This window comes from Canis lupus, chromosome 17 (assembly GCF_011100685.1).
Source record: "Canis lupus familiaris isolate Mischka breed German Shepherd chromosome 17, alternate assembly UU_Cfam_GSD_1.0, whole genome shotgun sequence".
Classification (NCBI taxonomy): domain Eukaryota; kingdom Metazoa; phylum Chordata; class Mammalia; order Carnivora; family Canidae; genus Canis; species Canis lupus.
Genome location: NC_049238.1, coordinates 4,641,629 through 4,668,752, shown reverse-complemented (window position 1 = coordinate 4,668,752; position 27,124 = coordinate 4,641,629). Strand labels below are relative to the sequence as shown.

At 49.6% G+C, this 27,124-nt stretch overlaps 1 protein-coding gene and 1 non-coding gene across 2 annotated transcripts in view; one reads left to right on the top strand and one right to left on the bottom strand.

Moving 5' to 3' along the window:
• Positions 1–12,610: 12,610 nt before the first annotated feature.
• On the top strand, positions 12,611–12,717 carry LOC119864054. Its single transcript, XR_005372840.1, has one exon. It is a non-coding gene; the product is annotated as a U6 spliceosomal RNA (small nuclear RNA).
• Positions 12,718–18,473: 5,756 nt separating this feature from the next.
• RNF144A (ring finger protein 144A) overlaps positions 18,474–27,124 on the bottom strand; it is a 115,701-nt gene continuing 107,050 nt past the window's right edge. Inside the window, exon 9 of the mRNA XM_038560699.1 lies at positions 18,474–22,864. Coding sequence (XP_038416627.1) covers positions 22,733–22,864 — 132 coding nt within the window. The 3' untranslated portion in view covers positions 18,474–22,732. The remainder of the gene's footprint in view (positions 22,865–27,124) is intronic.

Below are 27,124 nucleotides of genomic sequence, written 5' to 3'. Positions count from 1 at the left end.
AGGTGAAACCGTCTGCACGTGGCCCCATCACAGTCAGTCCCCAGCGATTACCAAGGTTGGCTCGTAACCCGTCTCTATGTCGTCGTAGACTAGCTTCCCTGCTGAGAAACCGCCCCCAAGATCTACACATACACCCCGGCACAGGGCCTGGCCCACACTAAGTGCTCAGTAAACATTTCAGAAGAGGAAGGCATCAACCTTCGCAAGAATCCCGCCTGCTGGGGAGGAACGGGCTTCCTCAGAGCCCACGCGGTGTATAAATACCACTCCCATCTGCAGGCCACCTCTGTCTACAGGGATCCCCTCAGGATGGGCCTCCTCAGGGCCGAGGAAGCCTTGCTAATCTGCAGTCACTCCATACAGGTGAGCCCTGGGGTAGGTGGTGCTGCAGACACCTGGGAATGGCACCCCGCCAGCTCGGGTGGGGGGTTGGCTGCACCCAGCAAGGCATCCTGGGTCAGAAGCTGCACTTTGACCAGCGGGTGACGGTGGACGCTGTGTTACTTCACATCTTCCCCAATTGCATTCAAGGGTATCAAATACACCTGTGTTAATGGGGCTTCAAGGGGTTAACTTTCGGAGTGCTTGGGTGGCTCAGGGGTTGAGCGTCTGCCTTCAGCTCAGGGGGTGATCCTGGAGTCCTGGGGTCGAGTCCCCCTTTGGGCTCCTTGCATGGAGCCTGCTTCTCCTTCCTCTATGTCTCTGCCTCTCTCTGTCTCTCATGAGCAAAATAAATAAAATCTTTAAAAAAAATGGGGGGTGCTTACTTTCATCCCCACTGCCTGGTCAAAAGAACATCCTTATAGATCGGCAACGTGCGCCGGGGCCTTCCGCATGCTTTCAGTGTCCTCTGGACCATTTATTTCCTCCCAGGAGGCTCCTGAGAAGTAATGAGCTAGCAAGGACTGCAGGGTTGTGCAGGGTCATCTAAAACACAACAGTGTGGGGGGAGCTATATGTACAAAGGATTTCGGGTAAAGTGAGCAATCAATCACAATGTCACTTTGAATACAGAATGATAAGCAGTTAGGTTAAGAGAGGGTTCACATGCACTAGCCCACCTTGGCCCACTCAGGAGCCCTCAGCCCCGGCGGCCGTCCACCCTCAGCAGACCCGGGGAAGGCTGGGTTTCGGAGCCTACTCCTCGTGTGTACGCAGGGACACAGCGCTCCCCATGACATCACCTACAGAATCCAGAACACTTGGAAATTACTTGCCCATCCATCAGAACAGCCGGCACAGCAATAGTGGCTTATTCACACCACAGACAAAATCAGGCGGTGAGTTGTCCAACGGTTTTGCCCATGAAGCACAGGAGGAAACATATTTCAGGCTGTGGACCTGCCCTAACAGCCTGGACTTTTCCAAGAAGCCTCAGTAATATGCCCTGTCCCATGTCCCCTTCACTTGAACCCGGACAGCCTTTTTTGTTGTTGTTGTTGTTGTTTGTTTTTCACATAAAAAGAATTTTATCTATTTACTTTTTTACATTTTTTGAAATTTGAATTCAATTTTTCAACATCTAGTATAACACCCAGTTTTCATCCCATTAGGTGCCCTCCTCAGTACCCGTCACCCAGTCACCATATTCCCCCACCCATCTCCCCTTCTGCAACCCTTTGTGTTTCCCAGAGTTAGGGGTCTCTCATGGTTTGTCTCCCTCTCTAATTTTTCCCACTCAGTTCCCTTCTTTTCCCATATAATCCTTTCACTATTTCTTATAGTCCCCATATGAGTGAAACCATATGATGATTGTCCTTCTCTGATTGACTTACTTCACTCAGCATCATACCCTCCAGTTCCATCCACATCGAAGCACATGGAGGGCATTCGTCTCTTCTTATGGCTGAGTCATATTCCATTGTGTATATAGACCACAGCTTCTTTATCCATCATCTGTCGAAGGACATCGACCGGCTCGGCCAGTAGCTGATAGCAGAGGCATTGCCAGGTGACTTCCGAGGCTGCACTGCAAACATGACTTCAGCTTTGTTTGCTTGGAGCTCAGCAGCCAGGCTGGGAGGAGGCCCACACCAGCCCGAGCAGAGCCCACAGTGCAGATGTTCGAGCCGAGGGCTCACTCAGGTCCTGGCCAGCCTCCTCCAACAGCCTCTTCCAACAGCCAGCACTCCCAAACCTTTGACTCTTCCCAGTTGGGACCACAGATGTCATGGAACAGAGATAAGCTATCCCATGGGTCCTGCCCAAAGGGCTGCTCCACGGGACCCGCAAACAGAACACGATGGGTGCCCTGAGAAGGTTTGCCAGCGACCACTATACCTGGATCACCTGCACGTACAGGTGACAGAAATAAAAGTCTTACAAAACAACAATACTTAACCTTAAAAAAAAAAAAAAGCTGTATCATAGGAAATAGCTAACGAGAATGAATTCCTTCCTCCCTGTCTTTCTGTGTTCACTCACTCACATTCATTCCAAGAAATTCTAAAGAGACAGCATCACCTTCCTCCCCTCCAGAGAGAACTGTTTATTCATTCCAGGCATTGTGCTATTGTGCTTGGCTCTGAGGTCTCTGAAGTGAAAAAGACGCAGCAGTTACTGGCCACGGGGCTTAGGACCCGCAGCCCAGCAGAGACCCTGAGTGAATTTCAACAAGCTTAATTCCTTTTTTTTTTTTTTTTTAAGATTTTATTTATTTGAGGGCAGCCTGGATGGCTCAGTGGTTTAGCGCCGCCTTCAGTCCAGGGCGTGATCCTGGAGACCTGGGATCAAGTCCTGTGTCGGACTCCCTGCATGGAGCCTGCTTCTCCCTCTGCCTGTGTCTCTGCCTCTCTCTCTCTCTCTGAATAGATAAATAAAATATTTTAAAAATATATTAAAAAAAAAGATTTTATTTATTTGAGAGAAAGACAGAGAGCATAGGGGGTGGGGGGAGGGAGAGGGAGAAGCAGACGCCCCCTGAGCAGGGAGCCCGACACGGGGCTTGATCCCAGGGCCCTGAGATCAGGACAGACACTTAAACTGCCTGAGCCACCCAGGCTCCTCAAACACATTTAATTCTTAAACTCAAAAGCATGGAGCTTTTGAAGAGCCCAGGAAAATATTTACCACCACCGCCACCAACAACAAATCACCAGCTACAAACATTTGTTTAAAGCTGTGAGGTCTCGGGATCCCTGGGTGGCGCAGCGGTTTAGCGCCTGCCTTTGGCCCAGGGCGCGATCCTGGAGACCCGGGATCGAGTCCCACATGGGGCTCCCGGTTCATGGAGCCTGCTTCTCCCTCTGCCTCTCTCTCTCTCTCTCTCTCTCTCTCTCTGTGACTATCATAAATAAATAAAAAATTTAAAAAAAAAAAAATAAAGCTGTGAGGTCTGATTTCTATTTCTCTAGATGTCTCCAAAAGTGACATGTCAACTAGTCAACGTAACTCAACTCCTGTGATTGCGCATTAAGATGACATGTGATGTGGGCCGTGGCCACCTCACGTACCTTTGCTGGAGTGGGGGGTGGGGGATTATGATGGGGACGCAGGTAAGCCTGGCATGAACATAGTCCTGGCAAGGCTGCAGGGGTGAGTGGGGTGAGGGAGGCCCCTGAGCAGGACGTAGAACCCACTGGCTTTCATTGATGCTGCTGCAAGCTCCGGACTCCAGCGGCATGTGAGCCTCTCCAGGAAGCTGGTGGCTAGGGCTCTGGGAGGGACGTGACGAGCTGCTCCCGCACGCAGGAACCTGCACCTTCCTCCAGGTGGGCTGGTTCTCCGGCCTCCTGAACCCACGGGAGGCTCAGCTCTGCAGCAGGAGAGGTGGAAGGAGCTCTCCATGAGGCTCAAGGGCCTGAGGGCAGGGAACAGAGTCAGAAGAGCTGACTTTGGAAGGGGGCCTTCCCTCACGCCCTGACGCCCAGCACAGCCTGGGTTTGAGCAGCTGAAGGAAGCTTCCAGACTGACTGGGGTGTAACTCTGTGAGGGCCAATACGTCTCTGTTTTCTCATCCAGGGAAGGAGTGTCTTCCTCATGAGGCGGACTAAGGTTGCATGCGTTCAGGCACAAGGAATGCTTAGAACAGTGTCTGGCCCAGCGTGGGCGCTTAGCAAATACAGCTCATTAAATACACCGTTCCGGTCCACACGTACAACAGCAGGTCTCTACCACGTGCAGTGTGCCAGGCCCTGGGGGGCTGTGCTTGGCCCAGGGGAGGAGGAGCGCCAGGCCGCACACACACACGCTTCATCCCTGATGGTGCCTTCAAGCTAATTTTAAAAAGTCACCCACTCCTGAGGACATGCTTCCTGCCTCTTCCAGAAAATGATCACATACGCACGAACGTATGATAAATGTGACCATGATTCAGACATCGAGGGCAGTGGTTTGACCTCCTGCCCGCCTTTGTACGAACAGGAACATGAAGTTAGCCCTGCCCTCCAGAGCTCATCATCGATTTCCAAATAGTGACAGACGTATTTGCAATCTGGTGTGAACACGGCATGATTTCTCAGCAGTGAGAGTGCTCAGCAGACTTGGCAGACGGGGAGGCTGAGAAAGGCCTCCCAGGGGAGCTGCTGGGAGCTGGTCTTGAAGGCTGAGCAGACCTCCCCGGGGGGAGGAAGACAGGGGAGTCATCCCTGGCGAAAGGAACAGCCAGCTGAGGGCCCGTGTGGCCGGAGCTCGGTGTTCCTCAGGGACACCTCCACGTGTCTGCAGCTGGAGCGGGGCACGGCGTCCAGCAGGACATCTGCCTCTGAGACTCTGGACAGAACCCTTGCTGGCCTCTGCCGGCATCTGGGGTTGCTGGCAACCCACGGTGCTCCCTGGCTTGTGACATCATGACTGCAGCCCCCCCTCTGCTGTCATCTATGTTCTGTGTGTGTGTGCACGCACGTGTGTGTATCCAAAATTTTCCTCACTTTATAAAGTCACCAGTCATACTGGGTCAGGGCCCACCTTCATGCAGAATTACCCCCAGCTTAATCTGATCCCATCTGCCACGGCCCTATTTCTAAATAAGGTCACATTCACAGGTAGCGCGGGTGAGGACCTTCCACATCTCATTTTCAGGGACATAATTCAATCCACGCAGGTTCACACAGTAGTAGGAGGCTAACTCTGCAGAGAAGGCTCTGCTTTCACCCTCACGGGGTCTTTCATTCAAAAAGCTCCCTTTTCAGACTGTGGTGATCATTCTCCAATAAGCACACATGCAGAAACATCATATTGCACACTTGAAATGTTGTATGTCGGTGATACCTCATGTTATATATGTCAGTTATACCCCAATCCAAAAAAAAAAAAAAAAAGCTCCCTGTTAGTTGTCTCTGCAGTGGTCTTTAGAGCTCCAGCTTTCCAGAAGTCTCTATAGAATCCCCAAATCTAGTCCCGGCAACACCGAAACAGCCCTGCCACTTGGAAAGCCCTGCAGACTTTCTCCTGCATACACCACACTTGAGACCCAACTGTGTCATTATCTTAGCACTTTTACACACGTGGGAAGGGCAGCTCAAACTCTGGATTACAGGCACAGGAAGCGTTGACAACATCCTGAAACCTAAGCTGTTTCTTGTCATTAAAGGCACAGATTGCAACATCTTTCAGGGAGTTAATCTCCAGGACGTTAGGAAACTTCTATCAGACCAGTTAGAACTGTGTCTTCACCACGGTGTGGATCAAGTGCTCTCTACAGACGCCTCCTGGGGACAAGCTGGGGTGTGAGTCTCACCCACCTGGACGCACATCCCCTGCGCTCCTCCCTCCAAAAGTTGGCAAGAGGGGACGCAGCGGCCCTGGTGACGAGGTGGTAATTATGTGCAGTGGCTGGAGATCCCGACAGCGACAGCCTACTGGAAGCCACCAGAATAAAAGCGAAAGAGTCAGAGAAAAAGAGACAGAGAAAGCGAGAGACCCGGGCATATAGGAGGAGAGAAAGGTAGTAAGTGATGGAGGGAAGGAAAGACAGAAACGGGGGGGAGAGGGTGTTTGAGAGATGAAGGGAGAGAAGATGCTCAGGAGGGCACAAGGCATCACTGGAACCACGTTATGGGGGAAAAGAAAGCCCGGTAGAAAAATTCCTACCAGATAATACTCTGGTTGCGTAAGCATGATCCGAAGTAGGACTAATTTATTGCTCTCAGTGTGACAGCTCCTGCCACCTGCTGTGGGCAGCCTGTGCAGTGGGCAGGGGATCCCGGGCTGCCGGGGCCGACGGAGGCCAACTGCTGACCCGCGGCTGACCCACTCGCCCCTGGACTCCCAGCTCCCTCGGCTGTGACATGGAGAGACAACCGCCTCTCAGGGGTGCAGCTGGGATGAGGCCTTACCGTGTGCAGAGCGTCCGGCTCTGTGGCTGCAGCGTGGGACACGCCGGGTAGCCTCCACTGGCCCGTCCGCGGTGACCTTGGTGTCCTCGCCAGTGCTGCTCAGGTCTCTGCAAGCCTGTCACACCCCTACGCCCACCTTCACTTGCAGCAGCAAGAGTCAGCCACTGTGTCACCCCTCCTAGATGGCATCCCCGGGAACTGGCAGCTAAACTCTCCCACTGACGGCACCCTCTCGGTGTGCCACCCAGTGAGGCACAGGCTCACCTCCAGCCCAGGCTGCCATCATGGAAGGCCCTCACTCTAGTCTGAGGGTCTCGACCTCCACGGGCATACCACAGTCGCAGTCATCACTGTCTCCCTTATTCCTTATCCTCCTGTTGGTTGTTCCCGATGCTAACGCCATCCTCCAGGCTGGAAGGATCCAAAGCTCAACCCCCTCTTGATTCTCCTTCCCTGCCGTAGTGTCTGAAAGCCAGTCATTGGACCCCCACCGTCATTTTCACTACTGAGTTTCTCTTTGGCATCACCCAAATTCTTTAACTTTCCTGTTTTAGCTTCCTCATCTTTCTTTAAAAATTATGGTAAGAGGGCAGCCTGGGTGGCTCAGTGGTTTAGTGGCGCCTTCAGCCCGGGGTGTGATCCTGGAGACGCGGGATCGAGTCCCACATCGGGCTCCCTGCATGGAGCCTCTTGTCCTTCCGCCTGTGTCTCTCATGGATAAATAAATAAAATCTTTAAAAAATAATAAAATAAAATAAAATAAAATTAATAAAATTAAATAAATACAATTAAATAAATGCAAATAAATAAATAAATAAATAAATAAATAGAAATTATGGTAAGAACCCTTAACTGGAGATCTGCCCGCTTAACAAATGTCTACGCGTGTTACATTTCTCTGGACTGTTAGTACGATGCTGTCCGTAGGCCTCTAGAGCTTGTGCATCTTGCCTGACTGAGATTTTATGTCTGTTAATTAGTAACCCCCCATTTCTCCTTCCCCTTGACCCCTGGCAGTCAGCATTCCACTCTTCAATGCTGTGAATTTGCCTACTACACACCCCTCACATGAGTGGAGTCAGGTGGCGCATATTTTTCTGTGACTGGCTTATTTCAAAATGTGCTCCAGGTCACTCATGTTGTCCCATGTGACAGGATTGCCATTTTTAAGGCTGGATACCATGCATGAACCACTGTGTGTATATGCCGTGTTTTCTTAATCTGTTCATCTGTGGGTGGCCACTCAGTTGTATCCATATCTTGACTCTTGTGAATAGCACCGTGATGAAGTGCTAGTAACACTGAATGGAGGGGTAATATCTCGGGGAGATCCTGATCTCAACTCCTTTTGGATAAATATCCAGAACTGAGATTGCTAGATCATAGGGTAGTTCTATTTTTAATTCTTTGAGGAACCTCCTTACTGTTTTCCACAGTGCCTACACCATTTGCCATTCCCCCCAACAGGGCGTGAGGGTTCCAAGTTCTCATGTTCTTGCTAACACTTACTGTCTTATTTTGTTTGGTTTTGTGGTGTTTTTTGTTTTGTTTTTTGTTTTTGTTTTTGTTTTGTTTTTTTTTATAATAGTCATCCTGACAGCTGTAAGGTGACATCATGTCCTGTGGTTTTAATTTGTATTTTCCTGATGATGAGTGATGTTGAGCGTTTTTTTATATACCTGTTTATCCTCATGTTGAAAAAGCAGGGTAGGGGCACCTGGCTGACTCAGTCAGGGGAGCATGAGACTCTTGATCTCAGGGTCATGAGTTCAAGCTCCATACTGAGTGTAGAGATTATTCTAAAAAAATAAAATTAAATAAAACACGGGGCAAACTACCCAGCTGTCAGGGAGCACAGAAATTAGACATCATGTAGAAGGTACATCTACGGTTCTATCTCTGATTCCCCTCACCCCATTCCACTTTTCAGAGACCTGCCTCTCTAGCTGCTCCAGGTCTCAGTGGTCAAATGAGAGGAGATATTTTTACGATTGGTACAGGCCCCTGGCTTCAGTAGATTCACCTGATGAAAGTCCTTGATCAATTTTTTTTCCAATCAGAGTTCTTCTCTAGGAATTGGCCTTAGGGAATTAACAGATTCCCACATCAACTTAAATCCTCTTTGAAGAGAGTAAATGAAAATAGTTGCTGCCAGGACACTGATGTGTGGGAACCCAGCAAAGCAAGTCTTCTGGAAGGGAAACACGTCAATGCAAGAGGATGGAGAGAACATTCTAAGTCCCAGTAGGACACCCTGCGCACCTGCCTGTATCATTGTCACAAATCCACCTTCTTTCTTATGCACTTAACATAGCTTGATGTGATACCTGTAGCCCTAAGAGCCTGAAGTAACACACCATCAACAGGAGACCCTGTGTACTGAGTGAGAGGGCTGCCTCTGGAAACCAATTCTGTCCCCCGACAATGAGGTGCATGACCTCAAGACTGAGTGCTTCCCATTTTATTTATTTATTTATTTATTTATTTATTTATTTATTTATACATTTTTAAAATTTAAATTCAATTTGCCAGCATATAGTATAACACCCTGTGCTCATCCCATCAAGTGCCATCCTCATCGCCCGTCACCCAGTTACCCCATCCCCCCACCCGCCTCCCCTTCCGTGGCCCTTTGTTTCCCAGAGTTAGGAGTCTCTCACGGCTTGTCCCCCTCTCTAATTTTTCCCACTCAGTTCTCCTCCTTTCCTTTATAATGTCTAAGTCTTCTATGCTCAATTACAAGGTAGAAATGAGAGTACCAAAGTCACAGAGTTTCCAAGTGGCTAAAATAAGAAGAGGGGTTTCTAGAACACCAAGCACCATGCTGGGGGCATGTTAAACACTCAGTGAATGTTAGCTTTTACCATTCCTGTTGCTACAGCCAAGCAAAATCACGGACAACTAACAAGCACGTGAGACGCAATAGCTGTTTGTATTTACTACAAACTGGCATCCCTAACTGTTGTCTTGCACAATCTGTGCTCCAGGATCACCCACGCTGTCCTCTGCGCCGTCTCGCTCAACACCATCCTCTCTGGAATCAATGGTGAGCAAACCTTATTTATCTCACTCTCCTCCAGAGATGTCTGTGATCAATTTACTTTAACTTGGAACAACGATGTCCTTCCTACCACAGATGCAATGCCTTGTGACCTTTCTCTGTTGAGATGCAAAGCCTTTCTTCGAGTACTCCCCATCACTACTAAGAACACATCTGAGAGTGATACTTGGATGCCCTCCCTCTGCCCACCCTCCTTGCAATGTGATGTTATAGCAACTTCCATCAAGGGGAAGAATATAGTTCCCAACTTCTTAACTCTAAAATAGTCTTGAGATTGACTTGGGCAAAAAAACAAAAAGGAAACACCACCACCAAAACACCAGAAAATGCAGGAAAGTTAAAATGAAATAGGTTCATGCCTAGACCTCCAGAGACCATGTGTCTTTCTGTTACTTCTCTGACCTCTACCAAGGCCAGACTGAGGACAATGGTTGTCAAAATGGCCAGAAATGAGAGTCCACATGAAGCACAGCTGAGTCAGCCCAACTGTCCCAGTTGAGGTACAAGGCACACAACAGGCCCTAGCCTCGATCCGCAGCACCAGGTACCCAGCAGACCCGGAGGTAATGACGGGGGCCTGAGTGAGCTCCCCAGACTTTGGAAGGAGTGCCCATGTGGCCACGAGACCCACAGGCGGTGGTAAATGCTCATTCTTTTAAGCTGCTGAATTTGGGGATGATTTGTTAATCATCAACAACAAACAGATGCGCTCTTGTTTTATCTGTAAGGGAATAAACTGGGGGAATATGCCTACCGTTTAATATAGATGACTTACACTACATCCAATGTTTGCTACGTAATTATATGTCAATTCATATAGGTAAAGCACAGAGTGGGCCTTCCCACATGTTAACTTCTGAGACCCTAGGACTCTTTCTCATTCCTGTGTTGGATAATTAGAAGAGCTTTGCTACTACCCCTAGCAGAAGCAAGTGTGAGATGGAATTCTAGGCCTCTGCGTCTGGCCTAAACCGTGAACTCCAAAGAACGGGTGTGCCAACAATCAGCAAAATCTAACAGCAGGAGACTCATTCCTGACCTGTGTTTTTCCAGGACTGGCTGCTTGGCAATGGAATTCTACGGGGCCCCATGGAATTGTGCACAGATTGACATAGGAGACAAGCAATTCTTTGGGAAACTTTTTGGTTGCTGTTATTATTTTGCTCATCTGGGAAGAAAAAGCCATCAGAAACCTCACCGTGGGGCTTGGCTCCATGCATTTTCCCTTGGAATATGATTAATTACTGTCTAAATAATAGAAGTCTTCCAGGAACAATAGAAGGCAGAGACTACAGAGACTACTCATAAATATTCAACTGAAGCCTGCTGGGAACGTTATACTCCCATCAGGGTTCTCTGCTGACATTGGAAGTCAGACCCCAACTCAGACCCATAAAACTTGCAGAAAAATATTTACATAAGCAAGCCTGGTATGAGTTGTCAGAGGGCCACGTTCCACATTTGCCTGAACATTGGGAATTAATTTGGACCTGATAATGAAGCTCAGGTCTGAATGCTAGCAGCTTGTTTATTTCTGTGACGAACTTCCCTGTCGGGGGTGAACACAGTAGGACTACTCAAGCCACCACCTTAGCAGAGACCGGGTCACCAAAATATTGTTTTATTTGCTTTTGATTCTACAGTTTCCATCTGCCCTTTTAGAGATCATTTTGCCCATCTCCTAGACACTAGGGAAAATAAAGAGTAGACGTAGGCCTCATGTTCTTTCAAGGAAAGTACATTCCACAAAGGATACAGACTCATAAATTTGTCATTGCAATTAATCTCAAGTGCCAAGCTGGTGGCTAGGCCAAAGGGTACTGGGTGTAGGAGGAAGGAGGGGCTGCAGATGCCGGTCCCGACAGTGGGGCAGGGGAGTGGCTGGATCCACAGAAGAGGCCTTACCCAGGATGGGACATGAGTGGGTCTCTTGGAGGTTAGGAGAACTTCCAGGTGAGAAGAGAGGGTGGGAAATTCCGGGCCTTCTCTCTTGTGGTCTGGGACAGTGAAGGACGACGTGGTTGTGGTTAGGGAGCAGGAGCTGGAAACATCAGAGCTAAATCTGGAACAGCAATTTGGAGCTTCAGAAAAACATAATGGCCTTGCCTTTCCATTTCATTGTTGGTTTATTCTGGCTGCAGTTTTGGCAAGAGGGGAAGACTACAGAGGGCACCCGAGTATTCGTCTGGCTGACTCCTTGGGAATCTGAGGGCAACAAAAGTAGCACCCAGCCCTGCAGGTTGCCGTGCGCTTCGAGAACGACGGCTGGTGGTCACACGGACGCTCGTCCACGTGGACCTGCGCCGTGTGGTCTTTGTCAACCTCCTCTCAACTACCGACCCCTCACCCAGAAACCTTATCGTTAGAAAAACATTAGAAGTGATCCGAGACTTTCAAAAGTTTTAAAGAAAGTCCTGCAAGGGACAAAAGATAGGAGAGAAAAACGTGCGAGAGGAGCTCAAGGCAAGTGTGGGGAGAGAAGGAAAGATGGTCAGCGGGCCTCTGCTTAGCGGTCGATTCTGTCTAGAAAGGCCCTGTTTTCAACCTTATCCTGATGGGCTGCAACTCCGAGAAGGTGGGTTACACTTCAGGACACGGATGTGACCGAAATGAACATGTAAGCACGCTGCTTTCCTGGGCCAGCAACACCAGAGCCTCGGCACCTGCAGCAGCTATGCCAGGCTTTCGACAGATTCTGATGTCCGCAAAGTATCACCGTGTCTTTCTGCCTCCAGCGCCCCTTTTTGCTCAAGGAAATTAACTTTTAAACATTTTCCATTAAGTAATCCATTCAGGGCATTCCCCGCGTCCCCCGCCCCCAGCCCCTGGCATCTGGCTCAGGGTTGCTCCCTCGGCTTTGATTTGGGGTTAAGTTCCACGGTCACAAAGCACCAGGTGGGGAAGTCTCAGCTTCTCAGCCATCAGCATGTGCTCTCACGGGGATGGATGGAAATTGCCCGACCTCTGGCTCCTGGTACCGACCGAGGGACCTGGAGGGACCTGCCTCCTCCCGGCCCAGGCCTCTGTCTGCATGGCCGCTCAGCATCTCCATCGAAAGCCCTGTTTTCCTCTGCAGGTTTGGGGCAGTAACTCCACCGGGAAATCTGTACAGACGCCCCCACTGCTGCCCGACTCCGACAGTGTCGGGCCGGGGGTGCTGTGGGGGACATGGAGCACGGGACGGCGAGGAACACTGCAAACTAAAACTTCAGGTTAGGGACGTCCACCTGCAATATTTGCACCTTTCTTAGATTCTGTCTAAAACCAACTAATAGTGCTCACTTCGGCAGCACATATGCTAAAATTGGAATGATACAGAGAAGATTAGCATGGCCCCTGCGCAAGGATGACACGCAAATGCATGAAGCATTCCATATTTTAAATAAATAAATAAATAAATAAATAAATAAATAAATAAACCAACTAATATAAAAAGCTGTAGAATAATACGAGAAATTGAAACGCTGATGAGAAATTTGTGATATCAAGTAATAATTGTTGATTTTTTTTTAGATGGGATAATGGTATTAGAGTTCTGGTGGATACAGCCCTTACCTTTTAAAAACATCTGGGGAAATACTCACAAATTGATCAAAAGATACCTGATATTGGCTTCAAAATAGAAAAGCTGGAGAAAGTGAACGAGATACGGAGAACACAAGAGTTGGCCGCCATGCTCTGATGATCGTTGAAGACAGATGTTGAATCCATCTGGGTTCCTTACACTAGACTGGATCATTGTGTCTTTGCTTGAAATTTTCCCCTCAGACAAAGCTAAAACAAACTCTGATGACAGCTTTGACTTTGTACTGTCCCTGTACACACCCTCGTGTTTCACAACTGGCCTCCATAGCTTGTGCTCTTGCGTTACCCCCTCTGCCTGGAGCAGCTTTGTCTTGATTCTTACTTTTCTTCTCTTTCCTCCACTTCTGACCTAATTCCTACTAGTCTTGGCTCTTAGAGTGTTCCCTTGGTATCAGGTTGATTCATCTTTGTACCTTAAATATCTAGCACTGTACGAGGCACGTTGTCAGTAGTCACGCCACCAAGATCATTATTTTTATCTCCTTAGTGTAGTGAGGATTAAGCCACGTGTATAAAGCACCCAGCTTGTTAGAAGCTCGACACCAGGCAACGCCTCTGCTCCCCTTCCACCATTTGAACCTACACCTCCCTCAACCCTCAGTCCCAATGATGTTTCTTCCAGGAAGCTCCTCAAACAACTACTGACCCACTGGTCCCTCTGCTTTGTGAATACTTGTGTCCTCCGACAAATATCTGCTTGACGTTTGCTCTTCCAGGAAGATTTCTATGAGAAAAAGTACTAGGATTCTTTTCAGTTCCTACCTGCCCACCTCCGGGGATTATCACAGTGCTAGCAGGACTACCTAAAATATATTCAGATTGACGGAGGGCAACTGAAATTTGATAATTCTAAGACTGCTGGGAATTGTAAGATGGTAACTCCAATCTTCATAGGAAGGATGAAGCCACTCTAGTAAGTACACACAAAGAGCAAACAGTCACATGCCCATCCATTATGCTTATGCCGTCCAGTGGAGTAGTTAGAAGGGGGCCTGTTGTCACTATTTGTTAAATAAACTTGAGAATCAGGGAAAATGCTCGAGTGCATTCAGCTACTCAGCTGAATTAGTTCATTAGCTGAGTGCGCTGGGAATGAAAGGCCAGGTCTCATGATCCCCTGACACCCTGGTGCCTCTACAACATTCTTGCCCAAAGGGCCATCCAGTTTCTGATCCTCCACACCAGAAAAGTCCTTCCTCACTAAGCTGTTCCTAAATTTTGCTTCTTCTTTTTTTTAAAGATTTTATTTATTCATGAGAGACACACAGAGAGAGGCAGAGACACAGGCAGAGGGAGAAGCAGGCTCCGTGCAGGGAGCCCAATGTAGGACTTGATCCTGGATCTGGGGACCCGGACCTGAGCTGAAGGTAGATGCTCAACCACTGAAGGGGGAAGCCACAGGCGTCCCTCAAATCCTGCTTCTGGAATCAACCACAGAGCACTCACTCTGCAAACATTAAGTCTTTATTGTGCATCAGGTGCTACACTTGACACGGGGCTCGATGGGTCAAGAGGAAATGAGTCGGCCATCAGATAGCTTAGAATATACTGTAAATGGATACAACACGCTGCACCGTGTCATTGTCTCCAAGGGAGACAGTTCTGTGTGACACAAAGACACAGCTTGGTAGTTTTAACCCTCTATTTCACCAGCACTCAGGCCGTAACTTACTTCCCAAAGCCTCCCTACTCACCTCCAGCTGGCGTTGGAGCCTTTTCTTTGATAAACACCAGACAGGCGGGAGCTCTCGGGGGCCAGATTGTGCAGTCCTGGGCAGGGAATGTCAGGGATCTTGGCAGATGGAGGCCCCACGGGACTCAGAGCTCCAAAGGGAGCTTGCCCACATGCTGCACCAGGCAAACAGGCTGTCGGGGAGCTTCTGGTGCACGGGGTCCATATGGTCCCGAGTACCATGCATGCAGATACCTGGGATCTGCAGACAAGCAAGGCACGCATGACTCCTCCAGGGTAGACATGGAAGTTAAGGGAAAAGAGGACCAAGACCAGGTAGGAAAGCCACGGGATCTGAATTAAGTGTTGGCTTCAAGGACAGGCCACAAAACCTGCAAAGGGAGCTGCCTAACAGGAGGGAAAGCTCGCGGGGTGCGTCAGGCACGCTGCTCAGAGAACTCTGAAGGCAGGAAGCGGAGTTGGCAGGGCTGCAGAATCCACAGCTACGGTGACCTAGAAGAGATTCGCGAGGTGGAGTGGGCGGAGGAGGCGGCGGGCAGGGGCCAAACGGCGCCAGAAAAGCTACTCTCCCTTCCAGCCCTGCATCTACCTCGGCCACCCCCGCCCCGTGTGCATTTTTTCGCAGGTGCTTTCGCTTGCGTATTGCAAACACAAGTTTGCGTGGTTGCGACGTTCCTTCTTTTCTGTCCCCCTGCATTGTCTGCTGCTAATAGGTGTTTGTAGTAACTCTCCATCCAGTATCATCTGCATGTTTCATTAACCTGCTGATAACTCCTCAGCCATTAATAAGAAAAATATTCAATTATTATTTAAGGTTCATTGTGCACAGACAACACACCCGTTGTGCAGAAGAGAGAAGCCAAGTGTACACTAACCGCACCCTCATCCTCCTGTCCCTGACATTTCTCAAGTAGCCTAGCGTGGTTGAGTTTTTGTCCTTTCCCCTTTGCAGATCACAAGGATTGTTTTTTTAAGGTCCTTGGCTGTCAGGTGGAACCAGAACAACAAAATCTCCAGAGATCCTATCTCCCCAGAGGGACGTTACGTGACCTCATTAGTCACTTCTCATCTGTCACTTTCGTTACTAAGAATCTATATCCTCCCAAGGTCCCTGTGCCCTCATGTAGGATGGGGGCTGGTTCGCCTGTAGACCCCACTAGACCTCGAGCTCCATGAGGACAGGGGTTAGGACGCTCCGCATCTCTTGGTGTTCTCGTTGTCCATGACTTCTGTAAAGCAGGGGTCCGGTGTAGGCGCAAAGGCCCGGTTTTGGCTGTCTCATGCCTCACCTGCACATTCAGACCTGGCCTTCAGCTAAAGTGAATCTCTTCCAGAAGGTGCCGAGTGGCCTTTGTTAACATTTACATCTGCAGTTTTCAATTTCACCCTGGCTCCTATTTCTATTCCATGTCATACCGTGGGGAATGCCCACTTCCACGGTGGTCCTGTCCTAGGAAGTACTTTGTCGTCCTGGACACATGGTTTGGATAAGTCTTCATCCTGTGGTTAATCCTCCTGACACCAACAAGGCTGCCCTATTCCCACATCTCTGAAACTCTTTCTGAAAAGAGGTTCCCCTGGTCACCACTGTCCCTTGCCCTTGAAGTGGCTTTTGGTGTCTGCTTAAGTCCTGAGTTTTCTCTCTACAAACTGTGGGGTTGGGCCTCTGCTCCACAGTCTACCAGTCCCTGGTACGGAGTAACTCTTAACAAGAGCTTCAGTCCCCTTGCTTATAAAGTGAAGAATTTTGAGAATAATAATACTTTCTTTTCCAGAGGGGTTTTGAGAATCAGGTTCATCTACACACAGTGTTGCTCTGGGAGGGAGTGTTTATCATGCAATGGCCATCATCTCCAGCCAGATACTGATCCAGACACCCCAAGAGGTTATGTCATAAATGGGGGGAGGGTGCGAGGTGAGGCAGGTTTGGTTCACAGTATCTGAAAGCATCCAAGAAAATATTTTCCTTTAAAGTCATTGTTTCAGGATCCCTGGGTGGCGCAGCGGTTTGGCGCCTGCCTTTGGCCCAGGGCGCGATCCTGGAGACCCGGGATCGAATCCCACATCGGGCTCCTGGCGCATGGAGCCTGCTTCTCCCTCTGCCTGTGTCTCTGCCTCTCTCTCTCTCTCTCTCTGTAACTATCATAAATAAATAAAAATTAAAATAAAATAAAATAAAATAAAAAAATAAAGTCATTGTTTCTAAGCAGAGTGTTCTCTGGGGCCCTTCCCACATTCTAAGGTATCTCAAGGAATCAAAGCTCACCCAGAGTGGGGAAGGACTATTTTGGGGGTGAGGGGGCCGTATCAAGAGGAGCTTCTGGACCCCGCCTGGGTAACCCTTCACCTTCTGTTCCTGTCTGCCTTCCCTGTTTGGCCTCACCAGGGAAAGACTGTCCACCTGTGGACCGTGCTCGGGCTTGGACCCGTGGATGGGCTTTCTTGTGTTCCCAGAGATGTTGGGAGTCCTGACCACCAAGGCCTGTGAATGTGAGATAGGGTCTCTGAAGATGATCAAGTTAAGACAAGGTCAGAGTGGACTAGGGTGGGCCCAAATACAATGACTCGTGTTCTCATGAAGAGGATACTTGGACACAGACACGCATCCAGGGAAAACACCATGTGAGGATGATAGAGACCCAGGTAATGCAATCTACAAGTCAAGGAAGGTGAATAATTTTTTTTCTTTTTTTCTTTTTTTTTTTTTTTTTTTTTTTGGACGGTGAAGAATTGCCAGCAAACCACGAGAAGCCGGGGGAGAGGCCGGGAACAGAATCTTCCTCATGGTCCTCACCCACAACCCTGATGACACTTTGATCTCGGACTTCCAGCCTCCAAAACCATGAGAGAAGAAACTTCTGCTAAGGCCCCCAGTCTGCAGTAACTTGTATGGCAGCCCTCTTCCACTCCCCGTAGCTTTAGAGTGAAGGCCGAGTTCCCAGGCTCTGCACACTGTGCCCTCGAGGTTGGACTCTTGAGTAACTGACACTCAGGTATACCAGTTGGACCAAACTCCAACTGCACCTATTGGCCATTCTTTTGGGACATTCCTGCTGTGTGTGTTGCTTAGCTGACACCTACTCATCTGCAAGACCCAGGTCACCTACAGCATCCTCCCAGCAGCCTCCTCTGACCTTCCCCCCAGGCTAAGTGCTGTGCAAATCCCCACCATAGCACCTGCCACACCTTATTCTCATCGCTAATTGGCAGATCTGCCTCCCATCTAGACCAGGAGCTCCTCATGACTAGAAATAGTGTCTTTGGTGCCAGCAACAAATCCCTGGTTAACAAAACACAGCTCCTCTGATCTGCACCTTAAGATTCTGAGGATGGTTTTGAAATGTACCACAGTATCAGGAACAGGTGTCTGTCCCTAGCCTGCTGCTTCACATCGATGGATGTGGTATATATTCTCCTGTGAGGTTTAAACAAGGAAATGAAAGTCGAGGTGAGTTATCAGAGTTACTATGAAAACAAGCAGCATCTGTGTTGATTCTTTTTTTCCCCCAGTAGTAAAAAAAAGGCTCATTGTCATGATGCTGCCCATCAATTCTGATAGGTTTGTAAGTACTTGTCTCGGGCAGGGAGGCAGCCAACGCGGAGATGCTTGCTGATGCCATGTTTCTGGGTTGGCGCCATGAGGAGGAGGGTGAATGTGCGGCCACTTACCCAGCGACTCGGATCCATTTGGCACCGAGAGCTGAGCACACCCCCAACAGAGAAAACCTCAGAACAGAAAAGCATTCCCCCCAGTGGTGGGAGATCACTTTCCCACATGCCTTTCCTCCCTCCCACCCCCAATCATCCTGTTTTCAATCTCCAGGAGTCAACGAAGAATGTACAAAAAGATGGAGCCAGACAGGATTTACAAAAGTAACCTGTATTCCAGCCAAAATCTCTTTAAAAAGAAATCCCTTCTAAAGGGGGGACAAACTACGTAAGACACAATACATTTAAAATATGTATTGAAATTACAAATCAAACTTTTCCATGTGATTCCAAAGTACAAAACACAACATTAAAAGGCATTCAAACAGCTCTTTTATACATCACAGTGTTAGTGGCACAAAATGTACTGACATTTCAAAAAACACAAACCGAACTTTTTTTTTAACCACTGCATGTAAAATACGTACTGTATACATGTGCATGACCCACTCATGCATATTTTTATACAAGATTAAAATATACCCATGGTAAAATGAGCAAAGAAGGAAGGAAAGGTCAGGCATGTGGCAGGTACCTACCCCTCACCAAAGGCTCCCAGAAGTGTGGAAGACAGGGTTATATAAACCAAAGGGAGAATGGAGCCCGTGGGCTTTACATACCAAAACAGCATGCTCTCCTAGGACTGACGCATTAGCAACTATATTTGAGTGCAGGCCCGTCGTCCTATTTGGCATTTTTGGCAACACCAGCCATAATCTCTTCGTTTTGTGTATTTTCATAAGGACTTGGGTTAATTATAAGGAATAAACAAGCTTTGGTATTTTTTTTTTTAAAGAGACCTTCATGAAGCTTTATACATGCAAAATGTTTCTCCCTTGATGATTTCACTGTGATTTATATATATATTTATATATTTATATTTATATACAGGGGCATTTATTAATAAATGAGAATCTGAGAAATATACAAAAAGCCCACCCTGGTTCTTTCCAATCCCCTAATTGTTAAAGACTACCAAGGGAAAATGTCCTCTTCTAACCTGTTAAATAACTTTTAACTTTACGATAGAAGATGAAAAAGACAGAGTCATCTTGGAGTAATTTTTGCGTACCTGGGAATCCTTTTCCCCGTGGGCCCTGCATTCTGGTCAGCAATCGGCCTGGTTCCTACACTGGTTTTATGGAATCGAATGTTGTCGAGAGAATTTGGTTAGGAGGGTGCCACACGGTGGTTCCCTAGTCTCTGGTTGCTCCCGGGGGGGTGAGGAAGAACTGATCTGGATGGCGGCTCATGCAATCGAAGGAACTGACTATGCTCAGATCCCGAGTCAATCTGTGCTATGTGAGTATCTACGGCGACTCCTTCTCTGAGGGCACTGGCCTCCTGTGACCGTCACAAAGCTCCAGGGCCCGGCTACACGGTACACGACGGAGCCAGACCGATAGGCCAGGCACGTCCAAGAAAACTGTATGAGAGGGTCAGAGGGACACAGACGACCGAAGGTCAGCCATGCCCTCCAGCGCCACCCCAACCAGATACCAGTCGCATCGGCCATGGTCGAGGGGTCCTCTTCCCCTCCTCCAGGATTTCAAGGCCTCTAAAGGAATAAACATACATGTGCTTCCAGAACGTCGGCATGAAAACCATCCGTGAAAGTGAATGTAATTTTCAACTAAGACAAGCTATGCCATTTAACACCCCACCTATGAAGTGTAGAGCTCCCCAAGTTCCCCTGGGGAGTGATGGCAAGGCAAGGTTAAAATCCAAGACGCGGGCCATCTTCCCACGCTCTGTGTACATTTTACATCATGCGTGGTTAATATTGCATCCCCACCAATGATGGGAATGAATGGCATTCCCTACTGAAACAGAGGAGTCGGGCTGCAGAAAAGCAAGTTTACGCATGACACCTCAATGCAATCCTGCTGGTATCTTCCTAAGGAACGGAGAGTTTTAGTCATGTTACTATGAAATCAAACCAAGCAAAGTGAAGCATGCTTGGTGCAAAAAATCAGAGCAAGCAGATGCTACTTTGGCTGTGGCCGGCCCCAGAATCTCCGTGGTCCCTACCTAGGTCGAACCACGCGCTTGGGAAATGTGTCAGAGGTGAAGGCACAAGGATGGCTGAGGCTATGGATGTGCAGGATTTGCTTATGGATTTCTCCAGGCTAGATGAACAGCCCAATCCATTAAAAATTAAGAGATCTGGGCTCCAGCCCAGAGAATGTATCCTTTCCAAAGGCTTAGGTCCCACCCCAAAGGAAAGGGGTACTACTATGCAGACTGTGTATGATATGCAATGGGAAGCACCCTGCACAGTAAAGGTGGACCAGGATGGGGTGAGGCCTGCCCCCTGAACACCGGAAACAGGGCCACGAGTCTGCTGGCTTTGATAGGCATCTTAAAGGGTCTGGCTAGACAAGTGCACCCACGGATCCCAGCCTGGGCCCCCGACTCCTGGAGTGTCACCTTCTCTGTAAAGCCATTTACCACCAGACCCTGTCATGACAAATCCACCTACAGGGACTCACTGTCCGGGCTTCATTGAAAAGACAATTTCAGGTGTGTTCTTGTTTTGTTACTGAATTAAAAATTCAACTGTGGTTGTAAGGAGAATGTTCTGAAATGTGATTTTGACACAGATTAGTTTCCTAATGGCTTCGATTTCATAAAGATAACTAATACCACAGGTGGAGAGTGAAGGGGTACAGTTTCTTCTAACCTCTCAAATGTTAGGAACAAAGGAAGAAATTTCTATACGGGGAAGCAAAGCAGCAACCGAGGCCAACACACAAATGCAGAAGTCAAACATACCAAAAACGAAACAAAACAAAAAAACAAACAAAAAAAACCCCCACCATTTTAAAAATATGCTTGCAACAAGCAAACAAGTCATATTTTGTTTCCATTTCACTCCTTTGTGGAATGTGTAATGAGTTTTTAAAAGTCCCACTAGGATAAACCTACATTTGCCTTTCTTTTATTTTTAGAAGTCCCAGGTTCAATGCAATCAGTTTGCTCAGGTGGCTTTAAAAGTCATATTAAAGCCAACCCTCTGGAAAGAACACACTTTCTCCACTTTTGAAAGTCAACTGATGGAGCAATGTGTGTCTTATCGATCCGTGCATTCTGCTTCTATGGTAACTGTCACCCACAGCCTAGGAGATGCTAAGTTGGTAAGATCCTCTAATCGAAATAACTAAGTGAAATGGAAGGTTTTTGTCCCCCCCCCCCCCCCCCCGTGGGGCAAAATGGTTAGCAACAGGACCTGGAACAGTGTACGATACAGATTTCTCCAAAATAACTTAGTTAAAAACAAAAAACAAAAAAACAAAAAAACAAAACAAAACAAAAAACAGAAAATTGGGAAGCTTCTCCCCTAGCCCCCAGGAGTCGTCCAGTCCTGCCAGGAAGCCCTGCCGGTGAGGACCAATAGCACTGTTCTCTTCTCCCTGTTGCCACGAGGACGCTGAGGCAAGCAGCCAAGCCACAGTGGCTCCCAGCAGAACGATTCCCAAGTAAAGCATTTGGTTTCCAAAGACATTAAAAAATATTTGCTCATACCTGGATGAGAAGAGAGAAGCCCCCAAAGAGAGAGAAGAAAAAAAAAAAAGGAAAATCTAATGATGAAGATACTCCTTTAAACACATTGGTCATTTTCAAAGAAATGCAACAACATAGGGACCCACGTTGGTAACAGTACGCTGCGTACAGTGTTCAAAACGTCATTACGAGTTTCGAGAAAAACACAAAGAGCGCGTAAGGCTTTCTAAATCTCCTGAAAAGTGGCCGAGCCAGAAAAGTCGTTTAACGGTATCTTCCTAAAATGCACATTTCAAGAAAGGCATAGGATGGTGTAGATGCACCTTGTTGATTTTTCACTACTCAGTTGGAAAAAAAGAAAGAAAGAAAAAAAACACCTTCTAAAAAGGATTTTACTAAATGCCATTAGTAATAAAAACAGTTGTCATAAACAGAGTGCTTTCCTCAAGTCAGAATTATCGGATTCTGTCTGAAGTGAGTTGTAATCCTCCAAAGACTTCTTCTTTCAGGAACGTGGCGCCATCTGGACGCCAAAGAGGAGACGGACAACATTTTGCACGAGAGGGTCTCAGGCAAACCCCAGACACTCCTAGTCTATCACCACTGGGAGAAAACCGCCCTGCTTGCTTCATGCGGCGCCTCCCTTGTCAAGTCGGCGGAGACGGATTGTGTGGGGACGTGCCCTACCCACGCCAGCCTGCCTTCCCCACGCCCGGGGGGCCGCACCCTGGGCCTCGGCGCACGCTCTGACATCACTCCCTGAAATCACGGCATCCGGCGTGACACTGAAGCTCAATGGGGCACATAAGGCAAGAAAGATGTTTAGTGAGAGGGGACGGCGGGGTGGGGTGGGGGAGAGCCACGCTTCCCAGAGGCAGGGGTCTTGTTCCAGCATCGTGCCTTCCTCTAGGTGGGTAATGGGTCGTCGTCACCTTTACTGAACTTGCACTTGCAGCAAAGTACAAACGGCGTGGCCAAGAGCAGGAAAGGCGAGGCCACCAATAGCAGGAGCCCAAATCCAGCAAAAATGCCCACGACCTGCAAGAAGGAAACACAGGAGCAGAGGGTGAGGTGACTAGCCTGCAGGTTCCAGAGCCAAAGTATAAACCACACGACCATCCACCCACCCGTCATCTACCCGTCCATCATCCATTTATGCGTCCACTCAGCCACCCATCTACTCATCTATCCATTTGTCCATCAACCATCCATCCATGCACTCACTGTCCACCCATCCCTTACCCACTATTCATCTACCCAGGCATCGATCCATCCATCCATCCATCCACCCATCCCCACCATCCTCCCACCCATCCATCCATCATCCATCCCCACCATCCTCCCACCCACCCATCCATCACCCATCCTCCTGTCACCCACCCACCCGTCCATCCATCACCTATTCTATCCCCCATCCATCCATCCATCCATCCATCCATCCATCACCTGCCCATTCATTTATCCACTCACCCACCAATACTTCCTTCCATCCCCTTCCTTCCCCTGACTCCCCCTGCCCTTCCCTTCATTTCTTTTTCTTCTTTTCCCTTTCCTGCCCCCCCTTCCACCTAAGCACCCAAACCACCATCCAATTACACATCCAATTAGCCAACAAGCCTCCTCTGAGCCAGGCTATTACAAATATGGAGACACATCACACTGTGGCCCTAGGGGAGCACCCAGTTTGATGGAAAGAGACCCAAGATTTAACCGACTATACATTTTACAAAAACTGCCATCAGGTTTCCAGGTATAAAGGGAGCCCATGGGCCAGGCATTTGTGAAGGGGAAGACGATAAAGATGAGGAGGTGGATAGTGTCCTGGAAAGACTAGGACAGTGTGTTCCAGGTGAGAGAACAGGAGGGACTCAGGCACCGGGCATTAGGGAGGCAGCACCCCTGTGTCATTTCTGGAGGAGTCAAAAACACAGGGCTGTTTTTTTTTTAAACCGTTACACGTTTTGACTTAGTTTTATAACACACGCTCACGCCTGGGCGTGAGTAAATGTGGACACACTGTCAGCTAAGACAGGCAGAGCGAATTGGCCAGAAAAGCAGGGTGTTTCCTCTTGGACAGCCGCCTGCGGGGCCGCACCCTTCCCGGCAGAGGGCGGCCCGGAGCGGAGATCTGAGGTTGGAGTCAGCCCGCCACCTACTGTTCACAGCGATAAATACATGGAGGCACCGGGCACTCTGCTCTAATTCCCATTCTGCCCCATTTTTCTCAACTATAAAAATAAACAAATGAGGTACAAGATCTCTAAGGGCCATTATCAACCCTGAAGTATGATCCCAGGCTAGAGCACCCCAGATGTGTGCAGGAAAGTAGACCTTCCATTCCGCCACACAGGCACCACACTGCATTCATAAGTTGACCCGTGTTTTCCGCCCAGCTGGCTCAGCCCACTTGTCTGAACCTAGCGTCGATGGTGGAATTACGGGCTGTGAAATCGGATCAGCTTTTGTTAAAATCACGTGCACACCAATACCTCAGAATACTTGAAAACCCCCAGAAAACGGTTATTTCGAGGGCCCGCACACAACCTCAACTACTTGGAAGACTCGGTCAGTCCCAAAGAAGCCAGGATTCTTTGCAGTTGAAACCCTATCGAAATCCTTGACCAGATGCTTGCATTCTGGGCCAGTGACACATCTTGGCTTCCACCCTATCTTGCCTCTTGCTATGCCCGCCGCTTCCTAAAACAAGGCTATCCATCTCTTGCTGGTCGGTGACAAGAAGATGCAGATACTGCCAGAAGGAAGGCAGCCGGCAGTAAGGAATGAGATAGGAAAAGCAAAGATCACAAAACAAAAATACCCAGTCAGCGAGCATGTTCTAACTGTGTGTCAGGCACTAGGTTTTGCACTGCAGGTGACACGGATGTGTCAACGGTGCCAGGCTCCAGAGGGAGCCACCGCATACGCGGCCTTGTTCGTACTGCCCACCTCTGAGATCTCAAGGTCTGGCTGAGCCCTCAGGCTGAGCTCACACCGCAGCTTCAGAGTAGAGCGCGGGTTCTGTGGCCACGCACAGCCCACCGTGTCTCCCATAGTAAACGTGCAACAGATGTTCAGGAGACGAACCAGCTGGATAGAAACGGGCACCTTCCAAATCCTCCCTTCCAGAGGGTTCTACACACCGTACTCCAGGGCTGGGGGACAACAAGCCAAAATCAAAGACACAGCAGGGTGAATGCATGACACTGGCACTTGGCATTTGCACATGGCCTCGAGGCCTGCGGAGCACACAAGAGATGCAGCAGAGGCCTGGACAGGGACAGGTGAGGGACCGAGGGCTGTGTCGTTTGCAAGTCTTGTCCCAATGCCTCCTTCGGTGACATCTCAGTGGCAGCTTGAAATAGCCCCAAGGGGGTGTTTACACCCCAGGAAGCAGCTGACACAGCAACACGGGAGACTGGGCCACCGCCTGCCCGGGAGCCAGCTGTGAAATACCGGCTATCACACCGCTGGAGGCCAGAGATTCCAGGAGGCAGGAGCGCCAGCAGCGAGCGGAGTCTACACTGACGTCCACCAGGTGACAGCTCCCGCCTCTCTCCTGCCCACCTTTGGTAACAGCCCCTCTTTTCTCTGCTTAATTTGCTGTTCTGAACTCATGAAAGAACGGGTCCTGGTGGGAGGGCAGGCAGATGCCAGAAACAACAAAGGGGGCCAAAACTGCACAGATATGGATGGGAGATGCGGAAAACTGGTGCCAGGGAGCTCAAGGCGGCTTCCCTGGGGAGGCAGCAGGTCCCGCAGGTGTGAGCTCGCTGCAGATGGGCTGAGGCATCCGGGAGAGATAATTGCAGCCACTCAAGGGCTCACAGCAGACCAGGCAGGTGGGCGGGAGGAGGTCGATGTGCAGAAGAGGCACAGGTCAGGAGGAGGTTCTGGAGCAAATCAGCAAGACTCGCAGGGACCCGGGAGCCCTGCCCTCGGGTTTGGCTTGAGGGGGTGGACGTGCCACCTTGGTAATGAGGCAAGAACGATGACTTCCATTTGGACATTTGGAGCTTGAGAGACCCGTGGGCGCCCGCGTGAAGATATCCATGAGGCAGTGGGTACGTGAATCTAGAGCTCCGGGGAGAAGCCAGCAGGTTCCAGGGCCATCGGCACACAGATGTTCAAACGAGTGCGTGCATCCCAGGGAGGGAGCACAGGCTGGGGAAGCAACAGAATTAAGCCGTCCCGCCAGGTGCGTGCAGGAGACAAGGCCATCTCGGGAGCCCCGGCGGCTCGGGCTGCATAACCAGGCACTGCAGACGGGCCCAAACACCGGACAGCTGTCTCTTCCCAGTCCTCGCGGGTGACAGGTCTGAGACCAAGGTGCAGGTAGGGCCGGTCCTCAGCTTGCAGAGGTACACCTTCTCCTGCAGCCTCGCACGGCTGTCCCTCTGGGCTTGCCTCTGTCCTAATCTCTTCCTATAAGGACACAGTCACCCAGCAGCCCCACTGCCCTGGACTCGGATCCCCTGGTGCTGGTTCTGGGTGGCCCCTGACTGGCTGCCCACGTCGTCTACATGGGCCTCCCCTCAATTCCCTCTATTCCTCTCCTGGCCCCAGAGGGCTCCGGGGCACCCACATTCCGCCTCCACACCCCGAGGGCTCTGGGGACCCAGAAGGCAAGGTGCCTGCAGGATGGGCAGCGAGTGCCACGGGGAGGGGGCCCAGCCTGGCCAGGCAAACCGAGGCATCTGCAGGAGCACCCATCTGCAGGAGCACCGGCTGGGGTGCTGCCTGAGGGGCGGCAGGAAGGGGAGCGAGCTGGGGAGTGGGGTTCAGGGCACAGAAAGGAGAGTAAGCCAGGCCTTTTGTCTGAGCCACAGGGAGGCTGGAGAGGCACTTCCCGAAATCAGGGGGATGAAGAGGAGGACAGGATCTCAAGGGAAAGTCTAAGGTCTGCTCATAAGTCCACGGGACATACACACAGGGCTGCTGGGAGCCAAGGGGGCTGCATGGGCTGGGGAGGGACCACACAGTACAGGAGGGACGGGGGCGCCTAAGCAGGCCCCTCTATCGCCGGGCCACAATCGCTATCAACACATTAATGAGTCGTTTTGATCCCTAGATTATAGTCCACACCAGTGTTATTTCACCAGTGCAAAATCTGGGGCCAAAAACCCATCTCGGAATCTATTTAAGGCAGTGGAGTGGGACTGGGTGTGCTGATTATGCACAAGCGACACCTCGTGCCTATTTCACTGAGCCCTGTGCAAATGACCCTCAGGACAGCTCCGTGCACGAGGCCTCCAGGACACGAGTGTCTGTGCAACGGACTCCCGCCCTCAGCCTGGGCCC